Source organism: Cucurbita pepo, chromosome 10 (assembly GCF_057944985.1).
Source record: "Cucurbita pepo subsp. pepo isolate OVF chromosome 10, ASM5794498v1, whole genome shotgun sequence".
Classification (NCBI taxonomy): domain Eukaryota; kingdom Viridiplantae; phylum Streptophyta; class Magnoliopsida; order Cucurbitales; family Cucurbitaceae; genus Cucurbita; species Cucurbita pepo.
The window spans coordinates 1,482,369-1,496,256 of record NC_141807.1 but is presented as its reverse complement, the minus strand read 5'-3'; the positions used below and the strand labels follow the sequence as shown (position 1 = coordinate 1,496,256).

The 13,888-nt window shown below is 35.0% G+C and overlaps 2 protein-coding genes across 2 annotated transcripts; one reads left to right on the top strand and one right to left on the bottom strand.

The window, feature by feature from the left end:
- Nucleotides 1-605: 605 nt before the first annotated feature.
- On the bottom strand, nt 606-3,460 carry LOC111803317 (threonine dehydratase biosynthetic, chloroplastic). The gene is made up of 9 exons (XM_023687659.2): nt 2,916-3,460; nt 2,661-2,840; nt 2,305-2,574; nt 2,002-2,208; nt 1,667-1,915; nt 1,475-1,545; nt 1,277-1,391; nt 1,053-1,187; nt 606-951 (listed from the first exon to the last, which is right to left on the bottom strand). Exons 1-9 carry the CDS (start codon nt 3,390-3,392, stop codon nt 808-810), a joined length of 1,848 nt encoding a protein of 615 aa, XP_023543427.2. The 5' UTR covers nt 3,393-3,460; the 3' UTR covers nt 606-807.
- Nucleotides 3,461-7,123: 3,663 nt separating this feature from the next.
- On the top strand, nt 7,124-12,670 carry LOC111804505 (UDP-glycosyltransferase 73C4). The gene is made up of 4 exons (XM_023689335.2): nt 7,124-7,810; nt 7,916-8,031; nt 8,273-8,356; nt 11,026-12,670. The coding sequence occupies exons 3-4, from the start codon at nt 8,281-8,283 to the stop codon at nt 12,567-12,569; spliced, it is 1,620 nt and encodes a 539-aa protein (XP_023545103.2). The 5' UTR covers nt 7,124-7,810; nt 7,916-8,031; nt 8,273-8,280; the 3' UTR covers nt 12,570-12,670.
- Nucleotides 12,671-13,888: the final 1,218 nt, after the last annotated feature.

Below are 13,888 nucleotides of genomic sequence, written 5' to 3'. Positions count from 1 at the left end.
TAGTCTGGGCTACCCCCTCCCCATGACCAATGCAACAGTGTCCTGAGGAAGGAGCTTAGAGTCGTCTTCCATGGGATCTACTATTTTTTTGGGGAGAGTATGCTAATATGATCTTAATAAAGTCTGGGGCTTTCCGTCTAAGATTCGTTGGACTTCCCTCTTTGGGGTCTTGCATCCCAGCATTTTTTTGCAATAAACCCCCTGTCGGAAGACTAGTGGTAGGCAGTTCTGCGAAACTTTCGAAGAAGGGAAGCTTAGTGTGTAAGCACAACAATGAACTGCAACGAACCCTCAGACGTCCTATCTCAGATTAAGGGGGAGATTCTCAATAATGGTGACCCTTTCACTCTTCCACGAACTGATACATATACCGAATGCTCATACGAAAATAATATAGTCGAAAACGATGATCACGTATATCGTATTAAAAAAAATATGCTTTATTGAGTGAGTTTGACTCTACTGAAAGAGTATCAATTACATCATTTGAAGTTCGAGCCTAACATCTCATTTGACAAATACAACCACCCTTCATTTATTAACATTACTTCCCAATTACAAATAAACGATCTGAGAATTAGAAAGCTTGAAGAAGTCTATGAGAAAGAAAGCAATTGGTTTAAGAAAACCAGTTGCAGTACTTTTATTATAAGTCATACATAGATAGTTGAATACAAATACAACCAACTTCACTTCACTCATTGCCATCATCATCTTATTTAGAGCATTGAAACTAAGTTATTCCCAGCTTCAAGCCAAGGATTCTTGACGGATCAAGTGATATGAACAGCAAGGGTTGTGATCTATCTAGAGTTTTGCTAGAACTTGGGCTGAATCATCTTGAGATATTACCTCATATTGATACCCAACTTTGTTTGCATACTCATGAAACTTTTTCTCCTCTGATTTCTCAAGTTGGACTCCAATCAACACATCTGAAGTAAGAATACCCTGTTCAACAAAGAAAAAAAACATTACCCAATTGAATCAACCATGAAATGATTATCAAAATAGGGTCTAATAAGAAACTCGAGACTCGAACGAACATATACCTGGTGACGATGGTGGAACAAAGAAACGTTCCAGTTTGGCTGAAAGTCTTTGAGGAAGTGCTTTAGAGCACCAACCTTTTCTGGGAAAGTAAAACGGAAGAGAGTTTCGTTTTCAACGTTTTGTCTGCCTCCCATCTGGAAATGACAAATCAAAGTGTTCATTACAAAGAAATTGAGGCATGTTCCAAATTTAATTCAAGAACAATATATGTATACATATTTACCATGTAACGGAGATGGTTTCTAACAACTTCATTATCGGATAAAGTGTAAGTTTTGAACCCAAAAAAGTTCAACTGTCTCACCAAAGTTTCAAGTGCTGAATCTACTGCTTTAACTCTGCATACCATTACATAAACCAAGTTAAATATTAGAAGAAAAGGCAAGAACCAATGCTAAATAAGCTTCAAGAAAGCACTTACTTATAAACAACAAGAGCATCTGTTGAGCCAGAGCTAAATCTATAAGTCATTTCTGTAACGGTGACACCCAACTGTAAAACCAAACTCACCCCATTAAGATCATATATCATCTAATCATATGTCAAATTCTAAACAAGGGATTTAGCAAGAACGAACGAACGAATGAACGAACGAATGAACGAACGAACTCACATCGGCGATCAGGTCGGTAAGTTGTTTTAAGCTTCCAGGTGTTTCTGGCAACATAGTTGCGAGAATAGACTGATCAATATTGGCAAGATCAGAGATTTGTCCCAGTTGGTCAAAGTTCATATTTGCACCACTAGTAACAGCCACAACATTTACTCCCTTAATGTTGTTATACTCGCAGTAGGCCTTGGCTGCAGCAATGGAAAGAGCACCGGAAGGTTCTAAGATGTTCCTGCCGTCGTTAAACATGTCCTGTCACATGCATACAACCAGGTATCTATTTTAGAACAATATTATGAATGATTATTGGAAGTAACACAGAATTAATCCATCCAAACCTTTATGGCCGCAGATATTGATTCCTTTTTAACAAGAATCACATCATCCAGGAGTTCATAGCAGATTCGAAATGTCTCTTCGCCAACTTGTTGAACAGCTACTCCATCTGCAAAATGCCCAATATCTGTCACATTCACTATCTCCCCACGATACAATGCCTGCGCCATGGAGTTCTGATCATTTGGTTCCACCCCAAATACCTTTACCTGTATCATCAGCACAACAACACTAATCAACCCAAAATTTAATCAACAACAAGAACAAGAACAACAAGAACAAGGAACAGATATGGAGGCACTTACATCAGGATAAACCAGCTTGTAAAAAGAGACAATCCCAGAAGCGAGACCACCACCACCAATAGGAACAAAAATAGCATGGATTTTGCCCCTTATTTGACGCCCAATTTCCATACCGACTGTACCTTGCCCTGCTATAACATCTTTGTCATCAAAAGGAGGTATGAATGTGAGGCCTTCCTTTTCGCTCCTCTCCTTAGCTATTTTTTGCGCCTCATCAAAAGTATTGCCTTTCAGATCAACAATTCCACCCAATCTCTCAACTGCATCTATCTATATGTTTTTATGATACAAAGTTAATTTCAAACCTCAAAAATTGAAAGAAAAAAAAAAAAAAAAAAAAGTTAAAAATTGTATACCTTGATTTGAGGAGTAGTTGTTGGCATAACAATGTGGGCTTTAGTGTTTAATCGCTGCCCAGATAATGCAACTCCCTGGGCATGATTCCCAGCTGATGCACAGATAATCCCCTTTTTCAATTGTTCTTCAGGAAGTTGGGAAATCATATTGTAAGCACCTCGAATCTTGAATGAGAACACCTACATTACATAAATAAGATATTAATAATTTCTAACTTCACTTCTTCTTCTCGTTACCCTTTTTCTTCTCTGTACCTGCTGTGAATCCTCCCTCTTGAGCCAGAGATTGACACCCAATTGAGTAGACAAGAGGGGAGCAAGCTGCAATGGGGTTTCAATAGCCACATCGTACACATTTGAGCCCAATATTTTTGTAATATATTCCATCTGCTTCTCAGTATCCGGGTTAGTGGGAAGGGGCTGCCTATGCCCGGTTGACCCTTCCTCGTACTGTAATTCCTTCCACGACACGTCCTTCACACCCTCCGCCGCAACCGCCGCAACCGAACCGTCAACTGCTACATTGGCAGACACCCCTTTAGCCGCCCTTCCTTTGGACCCCGACGAGGAGGCCACGATGCGCGGGGCCTTGGTCGTACCTTTGTTGGTTCGCCTGATGTCGACCTTGGTGCTCACCTGATTCGGGAGGGAGGAGGAGAAAGAGAGTGGGGAAAGCGAAGAGCGAGGCAGCGGGAGGTTTGAAGTGGTGGCGGTGAGAAGAATGGATTCCATAATTGTTGGAGAAACAAAACAGAGGATGTTGGAATTCAGTTTTTCTTGCTTCTTGCTTTGTGGAGAATGGGAGGGAATGGGTCGGGTTTAAATAGCCAAACTTAACGGTAACTTCTTATTTACATTATTATTACTTTATTATTATTAGTTTATTAAGAACTTCACAAAATAAATAAATAAATAAATAATAAACTTAGGGTCCACACGAGATTCCATCTATCCATTCATGTATTCGATTTCACATACTACTTATTTTCATACTACACCTAGAACACTGTACTCAATAAGAATATGAGTTATCCATTGTTGTGTCGAATAAAATTAAAATTAGTCTATCCGACCAACCCAGTCTGTGAACATGGCTATAACTCATATTTAAAATATGATTTAAATTTTATATAAAAAATGTTAATGGGTAAATCTTAAAAAGTTATTAAAAAAAAATATAAGTTATTATATTTTGAAAAATTAGATTTATTTGTTATATGAAGGTGGATAAAAGACAAAAGTTTAATAGGGGGCTTACAGAATTAGGACCACGTGAATGTCCGTATTAGGTTTTGGGGCTGCATTATTGGAGACTCCATCGTGGAATTAAAAACGTGTCTAATTCTTTAAAATATTTATTTTCTTTCCCTTTCCCAATTTTGTATTACTAAATTTTTGGGTATCCTACACGACACACTCACCAATTCTTATCTTCCCAATTGTGTGGATATATTTGTATATATTGAACGATGACAATTTAGTTTTTTTATTTTTTTTTTTTCATTTTGAGAATGTACTAGTTTCTTTCCACTTTTTAAACTAAAAATTTAAATTTTTAGCCGAATTTTAAAAATAAAATTAAGTTTTTAAAATTTACATAATAATAATAATAATAATAATAATTAATTGGTGGCTTGGTTTTGTAAGTAATGATGTTGCTCAATTTAAAATAAAATAGATAGTTATCAGAGGAAAACAGTTATAAATGGAGCTTTGCTATTATTATTATTATTTTTAATTATTTTAATTTCTTTATTTCTTATCTTGATTATTTTCAAGATTTAAGTGAAAATTACAAAATTAAGCTAATTTAAAAGTTGAATTAATTAAAATTTATGCATTTTAACTTTGAATCTATATATGTGTGGAAACTAATTACCCCTCAGGTATAATAAAAATTATTTTTAAAAAATATAAATACTCTTTTTTTTATTCTAAAATTTAGATGTTTGATTCAAACTAGAGAGTCCATCCAAATTCGAATATCCTATATAAGTATATTACAAATATCTTAATCTATCAAATTACCACGTTCTCAAAAAAAAAAAAAAAAAAAAAAAATCGGATTATTACTAAATTTATTAAAAATATTAATTTTGTTTATTCTTAAATAAATTTGTCATCTATTGATTATCTCGATGAAACAAAAAGATTATATGAAGATTATCTATCTTAAATCTTATTTTAATACTCGTAACATGTTTCAACGAAATAGATAATATAAATATATGTTTTTAAATTATTATGGGATGAATTGAGATAAAGATGATAACAAACATATAGAGCATGTGATAGCTGTGCAAGTTTTTATATTAAGTAAAAGGCTAAGTCTTCTTCGATAAACGAATTTTTCAAAATATTTTATTCACATTGTTACTTTTTTTTTTTAGTTTAAATAATTTTCACACAACCTTCAAGAATGGTTACAAAATATATATGTATCACCTCAAAAACTATAATAATCTAACCTTAAATTATTATTACTACGTTAAAAAATGGTTTTGAAATAATTAAATTTGTTTAAAAAATGTATAAATATTTTAAAAGTAATATGATTTGGATCTCTAAAATTGGTCCCAAATAAAACGTCGTCGTTATCAACAAGTTGGTAATTATTGACACGTGGAGAGGGTGTGATAATTTACGAATGGATATTTTGGAAGCTTGTGTTTATATGAAAAGGACTATTCTACCACGTGATTTCACATTCAAAATTATTTTTTTTGTTTATCAACTCAATTTCTCTTTAATTATTTATGTTCATTATTGGTGACTGGTTATCGGGAATTTTTTTTATATTATATCTGATCTCGAGAAAAAAAAAATTAAAAATTTAGACAATTTTTTTATTTTTAAATAAAATTTATTAAAATAATATAAAATATCATAATAAATTCGATAATACTAAAAATATTATAATGGAGAGAAAAAAAATATAAAAATCGAATAATAATAAGAAGAAAAATTTGAAATGATGAAGGTAAATGATTTTAGATTATTTAAAAGTTTCAATTCTCTCTCCACGTTTCTTGAACTATTTTGTTTTCACTCGAATAAAAAAGAAAAAAGATTATTGAAATTTTAATAAAGACAAAAAACAATTAAGAATAAAATAAGAGTCGGTACAATAACGAGGTGGGCGCGGAAGCATGCAGCACTTCCCTCAATTATTCATACCATCCAAACACGTGTCACAATCACAGTGCGTTATTGTCTTTTTTTTTTCTTTTGTCCTTTTTTGCATCTAGCATTTTCCATTTTTTTATAAGAAATATATATTTTTATAATTTTAAAAAATCATTTGACAACGTGAGAAATTTCAATGTATTTTATAATTTCAGTTAATAAATTAAAGTATTTACTAATGAAATTGTTGATTTTTTTACTAATTAGTGCTTATAAATAGTAGTTTGGATTTAGTTAGTTTTTAATATTTTTTAATTATTTTAAATATTTTTTAAAATTGGGGATGATTTTTTTTTTTTTTTTTTTTTTTTAAATTAAGTACAATGAAAACACTTGTCCTGTCCATATCTCTACAAAAAAATAATCAAGATATGGATAAAAGCATCACAATTGATAATAATTGACTAAACAGTTAATCTAACATTATTGAATGAAACGGAGGAACTCTTCTCGAGTACCACAAGATTGATTGATGACTCATTCATCTTCAATCTAATCATTTATTCTGCCAAATTTTGAATCTACTATTTATAAGCACTAATGAGTTTCAAAAGTGTTAGTAGGTTGGGTTGGGTCGGGATTAAATATTTTCTAAGTCTAACCTAATTGTTCTTGATGTCATTTTTTTCAACTCGAACAATATTTGTTATAAAATGAACCCACTGAATCCAACGATCAATTTTTGGGTTGAATTGGTTCGAATTTTTATTTTTTTTCAACTTAAATAACTCTTATTAAATAATAAACCCATCCAATCCTACAAGTTAGAACAGTTGAGAGTTAGTTTGATTTAAATGGCCGTATTTCAAACAAAATAATTGTATTTTTATTTTAGAATTAACAAGTTAATTCAGTTCAACTCATTATTTCAATACAAACAATAAATTTTTAACGGAACAAGCCCACCGCTGCTACCCGATAGTGTGCTCTAGCCCATTACCAGTCAATCTCAAGATTTTAAAATAAATCTACTCGAGAGAAGTTTTCACATTCTTACATAGTTTACTTTCTAACTAGTGTGACATCTCACAATCCATCCTTTGAAGCTCTTCATTGGCACACGAAGGGTGTCTGATACCATTTGTAACATCACAAACCTACCGGTGAATAGATATTATATGTTTTATGACTAAACAATACAACAAAATCAGACAAGCTAAATAATACCTATTTTATTTTATTTTTTTTTAAAAAGAAAAAACTATGGCCACAAGAATTTAAGCGAAAAAATGGAAAAAAAGAAACAAAAATATGGTGAAACCCATTTGTATAGGAACACAGGCCTTATGAAAGATCAGAAATAAATTTCTAAACGAACAGCTCTGACCTCATAGCAGACCCTTTGATGGGTGGTAGCTGAAGAACGAGGTTGAAGAAAAGGGTGCCTGCATTTGGGCAGATGGAATATACAGGCACAGGAATGATCTGCTCATTGAATTCCGTTGAGGATTACCCAATTTCATTACAAATTTTGCAGTAAACCAATTCACTTCCATGTAACTTCAATCAAAAGAAGAAGGATCGAGATAGAAACAAATTGGGTTTTCTGTACACACCGCCGATACTATTTTTTAGGCCCAACATTCCCTAAAACTAGAAGAATCCCATCTCCATATCCCTCCATTAAATCACCTTCCATTGCCGAAGGGGATCCCCCCACGCCCACGAACAGTGGTGCAAAATCCGGTTCTTGGGTCAGCCCTGATTGCCTCACCTCTCCGACTCGCTTCATTACTGATCTTCTCGGCGCTGCTCTTTTTCTTCTACTCTTCAATTGGATGAATGACTATGGACCCATTTACAGGCTCGCCGCTGGCCCTAGAAATTTTGTCGTGGTTAGTGACCCCGCCATTGCTAACCACGTTCTCAGCAATTATGGGACTCACGCTAAAGGGCTTGTTTCTGATGTCTCCGAGTTCGTGTCTGGGTCGGGTTTCGCGATTGCAGAAGCCCCTCTTTGGACGGTAATCTTTTTGCTTTTGCTAACGGTTCTGTTGATGAGCAAAGACAAATTGAAAATTTATCATCGTGTATTGCATTCTTAGTAACTATTAATTTACGGTGATCAGGAGAAGTGTTGAAGAACTCATTGCAAAATTGCAAAGAAATTGTGGAAACTGAGGAGGAACATGTGAAGGACGCTGATCCAAGCTTCCTTTGATTTTTGCTGGCCAATACACAAGAGGTGTGTTCTTGATAGCTTTAAAGTTTTCCATTCATTACCAACATTTTGCAAAATCAATCAAGAACTGAATACACAAAGAATACTTACATTCTTACTAAAATTGAAGTAAAAACCATTTATTTGTCTCAATTGTTCTTTAGGTTGCCAGTTTGGAATTATATTTTGGAGATGAGGAAAGTTGAACTTGTTCTTGCTCTGTGAAGTGTTTTGCACAATGTTGTAACTCCCACTCATGTTTCAGGGTTTGGGATGAAGCAGAAGTGTTTATATCAGAAAGATTTGAGTTGGAAGGTCCTGTGCCTAATGAAAGCAATGCAGATTTCAGGTACTTATTCTGTTTTTGTGTGGAGACTACCCTGTTGATTGTTTTAAATAGTACAGTAGACACTTACTAGTCGCTCACATGGCCATGTCTGGTGCAAGAAGCTTGACCTCGGGTTAGTTGGGAGGGAGTTCTACATTGACTAATTAAAGGTTTGATCATGAGTTTATAAGTAAGGAATACATCTCCCCCATAGCAAAGCCATGAGAGCTTATGCTCAAAGTGGACAATATCATTTCATTGTGGAGGTCTGTGATTCCTAACATGGCATGATGCCTTTAACTTAACCATGTTAATAGAATGCTCAAGTGTCGAACAAAGAGTGTACTTTGTTCGAAAGCTTCAGAGAAAGAGTCGAGTCTTGATGAATGAGAGGTTGTTCAAGGGCTCCATAGGCCTTAATGGAGGCTCTATTATAGTATACTTTGTTGGAGGGGAGGATTGTTTCCCAACATTGGATAATTAAGAGGATGATCATAGGTTTATTTATAAGTAAGGAATACATCTCCATCGTATGAGGTGTTTGGGAAAAACCAAAAGTAAAGTCATAATATCATAGGAGTTCGGTGACTTAGGTTGATTATTCAGAAAGCATTTCCAAAATATTAGCCAACAGAGAAGAAAAGGCTTCCCCTAAGAAAGAAAAAAAGTATTAAGTGGCCTGAATTTTTGTTGGGTGCATGTGAACATGAGAGTAAAGGATGGGTAGGGATGAATACAGGCACGTGTTGAAAGGACAAATAGGAAAAGAAAGGTAAAACAAAAGGGAAAGTAAGGCCACCCAATTTTAAAAATCAACTTTTGAAATGGGGTCTCCTGTTAGATGATCAAGATTGTTTGTTTGGCCCCAAATTAAACAAATTTAGAAGGCTCAGGCCTCATAAAGTTTGATCTAAGATTTAAAAATGAAAAGGAATGAAGATCTAGTACAGTGAGATGCAACTTAGGTTGAATGGAGATGAGTTGGTATGGCATCTGCGATGTTGCGGGGAAGAGGAGATGCCAATGCCAAAGGCATATCCCATGGAAGATGCTGAAAATTGCTTCCTTTTCAGTCGCTTTCTGCTTTTTCTATTCATGTTGTCTTTAACAAAAAGCCACCACAAACTCCCTTCTTAGGTCATTTCAACCTTTTTTCATTGCATTAAGAAACAAACCACATCCTATATAAAACCCAACCCAACCCAACTTTGATGATCAGTCCCTCTCAAAGTTGCACCAACCCCACCGCCCCGGATGGCGGTGGTGGTGGTGGTGGTGGGTGGAGAAGGAAGCCGGTGTGGTTGGGTTGCTGATGGGTTTCCTTGGTGGAGCCTCTGCTGCTGCATATTTGGTTGCCTCTGCTGGTCAGGAGGTGAGAGGTGGGAGATTGAAAGGGCAACTAACATCCTTTGGCATGTTTTTTTCCAAAACTTTCCTCTGAATCTATGGATGCGCTTTTGTGGTGTGATGTTGGGATTCTGGAAGCTATGAACAGGGCAACACCACCCTCTTTTTCATTTACAATTTAGAATTTTACAATTTTTGGATTGGGATTGAATGTGTATGGGAGTCTACATGTTTGTTTCTCAACATCATTAAACATCATTGTATGTCCATGAAATTTATGCATATTCATAACTCAGTTGTTTCCTTTCAATGCTTCAATGTTTTATTATACTCACAATTAAAACAAAAAGTTGCCATGTCTGCTCTTATCTTTCCTCTTCTGACTTGTAAATTTTTAATTTTGTGTTTAATCGAAGTTTATTTTAAGGATTGGGGAGGGAATCTAACTTAGTGCTCGAAATATTCTTTTCCCAGGCATTAAAAAAAAAAAAAAAAAAAAAATTGCTATGGATGGGTTTTTAAAACCCATTTTTTCTCTTCTTTTACTTTTTTTATTTTTTATTCTTGTTCCTTTTGTTTTTTTTTCTTCCACTTATTTATTTTTCTCGATTATTTTTATGATTTTTTATTATTTATATTTATTATTACTTTTAACTCTATTTTCTTTTTTCTATTAGATGTATCTTTTGTTGAAGTATAAACATAAATAATAATAATAATTATTAATAATAAACTGTAATTAATAACAATTTAGTAAGTATGCTATTGTAATACATTTTTTTAATTCTTTTTTATTATTTTATTAATAAATTATTATAAAGGTATAAGATTTATAAATGTATCTAAACCCTATACAACATTTGATTTTTGAAATATAAGTTAGGCTAAATATTTATAATTAAAAGTTTATATAATTTTATTAAAAACATTAGGGGATAATTATTAAGATTTATTCTAAAATAAACTCAAAAACCCATAAATGAAAATTTAATTAAAAAAAATTGAAGCTCAAAATCTATTTTAACACACTTTACGGGTTAAATTTGTTATTTAACCTAGCTGGTTGATTAAAAAAAAAAAAAAAAAAGAAGTAAAAATAGCAAAAATTTCGAAGGAGATTATATTCGTTCTAGATTTTATACATAAATATAAATAAATATCTAGTTTATGATTATATATATATATATATATATATATATATATATATAGAAGGAAATTATAAATGTAAATTAAAAAACGGTACATATCATATCATATCCTATCTCCATGCAACAAATCTCCAAACACAAACACAAAGATCAAAACAATCTTGAAGCCAAATCCTTTTTTTTTTTTTATCTCAGCCGCTACGGCCGCCGCCAAACACCTCTTCTCCAATACACCCCATCCGATGGCTTCCTCAAACTCCTCGAACAATAGCGAGGTTGTTCACTTCGTGTTGTTCCCTTTAATGGCAAGAGGCCACACCATTCCCATGGTAGACATCGCCAAGCTCTTATCCCAAGCCTCTCCCTTTGTTCATGTCACCATTTTGACCACTCCCCACAACGCCACTCGCCTCAAGAATTCCCTACTCTCTCATCCCCGAATCCATCTCACCCTCCTCCAACTATGTCACGCCTACCAGACCATGGACCACCTTCCCTCCTTCAACCACTCCCTCTCTTTCTTGTCCTCTCTGGCTCATCACCTCCAACCCCAAGCCCTCGCCCTCTGCAAAGCCCTCTCCCCAAAACCCACCTGCATTATCTCAGACATCTGCCTCCCATGGACCCTCCACATAGCTTCCCATATTGGGGTCCCTTGGCTGTCCTTCAACGGAGGCTCCTGTTTCGGCAATGTCGCCATGTCCAAGATTCTCGGGTCGGGGATTTGCGAGATGGTTGCGTCCGATGGGGAGTATTTTGAAGTCCCCGGGTTGGAGCATAGAATAGAGGTCAGCAAGGCTCAGTTGCCCATTGGATTTATGAGTGATGGGATGATGAAATTCATCAAGCTTATTGGAGAGGCTGAGAGGAAGGCTTATGGGATGGTTGTGAATAGCTTTGAGGAACTTGAGGGTTGCTATGTACGTGAGTTGAAGAAAATGAGAGGGGATAGAGTTTGGTGTATTGGGCCTGTTTCTTTGTGCAATAAACGCTATGAGGACAAAGCTGAAAGAGGTAGCGTTACTTCAAAGGACAGCAGCAATGATGAAGTTATGATATGGCTGGACTCACAAGATCCAAACTCAGTGCTGTACGTTTGTCTTGGAAGCCTACACAACTTAAAAACCCCACAACTAATAGAATTAGGGTTGGGGTTAGAAGCATCAAAGAAGGCATTCATATGGGTGGTGAGGGCCTCAAACAAGCTGGAAAAATGGATTGAAGAAGAGGGTTTTGAAGAGAGAATGAAAGGAAGAGGGGTTATCATAAGAGATTGGGCACCACAGCTATTGATATTATCACACCCTGCCATTGGGGGATTCCTTACTCATTGTGGTTGGAATTCAATCCTTGAGGGCGTAGCTGCTGGCTTGCCAATGCTCACTTGGCCTCTGTTCTCAGACCAATTTCTGAATGAGAAATTCGTGGCTGATGTTTTGAATATAGGTGTGAAAGTTGGTGCTCAATATCCAGTGATGAAAATGAAAGAGGAAGGCGAAGAAGAAGAAGAAGAGGAAGAGGAAGAGGAAGAGGACTGGATAGTAGAGGTGAGGAAAGAAGATGTTAGGGAAGGCATTGAAAGGGTGATGGGGGAAGGAGAAGAAGCAGAGGAAAGAAGGAAGAAAGCAAGAGAAGTTGGGGTTATGGCTAACAAGGCCTTGGAAGATGGTTGCTCTTCTCACCTCAACATTGCATTATTGATTGATGATATACTGAAACCAAACAACATTTCGGCCTAATCTTTTCCATTCTTATGTTCTAATTCCCTTTAGAACCTTAGTTTTTAATGCTTTACTTGGATGTTTTGGACTTGTAATTGATTTCACTTTCCCTTCTTGATTGTTAGTTTGGTTGATATTTGTGTCCATTTGGATCTCAATGACTTTTTCATACGCTTCTAACAACAATTGGATATTCAACGACGGATGTGAAAGTACTATAGATTAGTCGAATTCATTTAGAATGTTGGGAAGGCATCACCGAGTGTTTAATTGTTTCGATGGATGATGGATGATGGATGAGGACTACCATTGTTGTTTACGTATGTAACTTGGAACAATACAATTCTGATAAGGAAGACATTAGGCATAATGAGGCGATAGGCCTCTTGCCACGAGGAAGAATCTCACCGACAAGGAAATAGAAGAGTTCTTTGTTGAGAAGACGTGATGAGTAACAAATTGAGAAGAGATGAACAAGAAGTCCTTGTAGACTGGAATAGACTCGATGTTGAGATCTATTGGAAATGCGTCAAAAAGCTTGAAGCCAGCGTTATTTTTTAAGGTTGAGTTCATGAAGAGTCGGTTGACATGTCAACCATTTAAGTGGGGGAGGATGTCACAGCTAGGATTATTTAAAGCGTGTTATCTGTAGCTACATGCCCATTCCAAATGCTTATTACTTGATTTTTTTTTTTTTTTTTTGTTAGTTAGTTCTTTATTATTTTATGACTTATTGCCATAATCATATTTACATATGTAAACGCTAAGTTACTCAAAATGGACTATAGAGAATCTGATTTGTTGTCAATTCCTCGTATCTGAACAATGTGCTATCAAAATCGTTGTTGTTACCTATTTTTTGCTAGCTTATAACATTGTTTTCTCAGATCCAAAAACCTTTTTGACCTCGTATTCTAAACATGTTTTCCAAAAACGAGGTCGAAGGTTCATACTAATTTGTGCTAAATGCGATCCAAGTTAGATGATTGGCTTACTTGAGGGTGAGACTATGTGCCACCCAATCAGGTTGGGAGTTTTGACAAGATAAGATTGTGATGCATAACGTCTCAAATCAAATTCTAAGTCGAAAAGTTGAATAAACTTCACCGACTTTCGAGACACGAGTTACTCATTTCATTGGTCATTGATTTCATGTTTACCTAATATGGTATTATAGCAATTAAGTTACCATAATAACATAAACCTTGATGCAAATAAAGTAATTATGACAATCAAAATGATAAGGCAATCAGCACCAGAGAGGAAAGTTTAATATGAAATCAGCTAAGGAAAGTTTTGATACCAAATAATATGAAATCAGTACGAGGGGAGTAAGA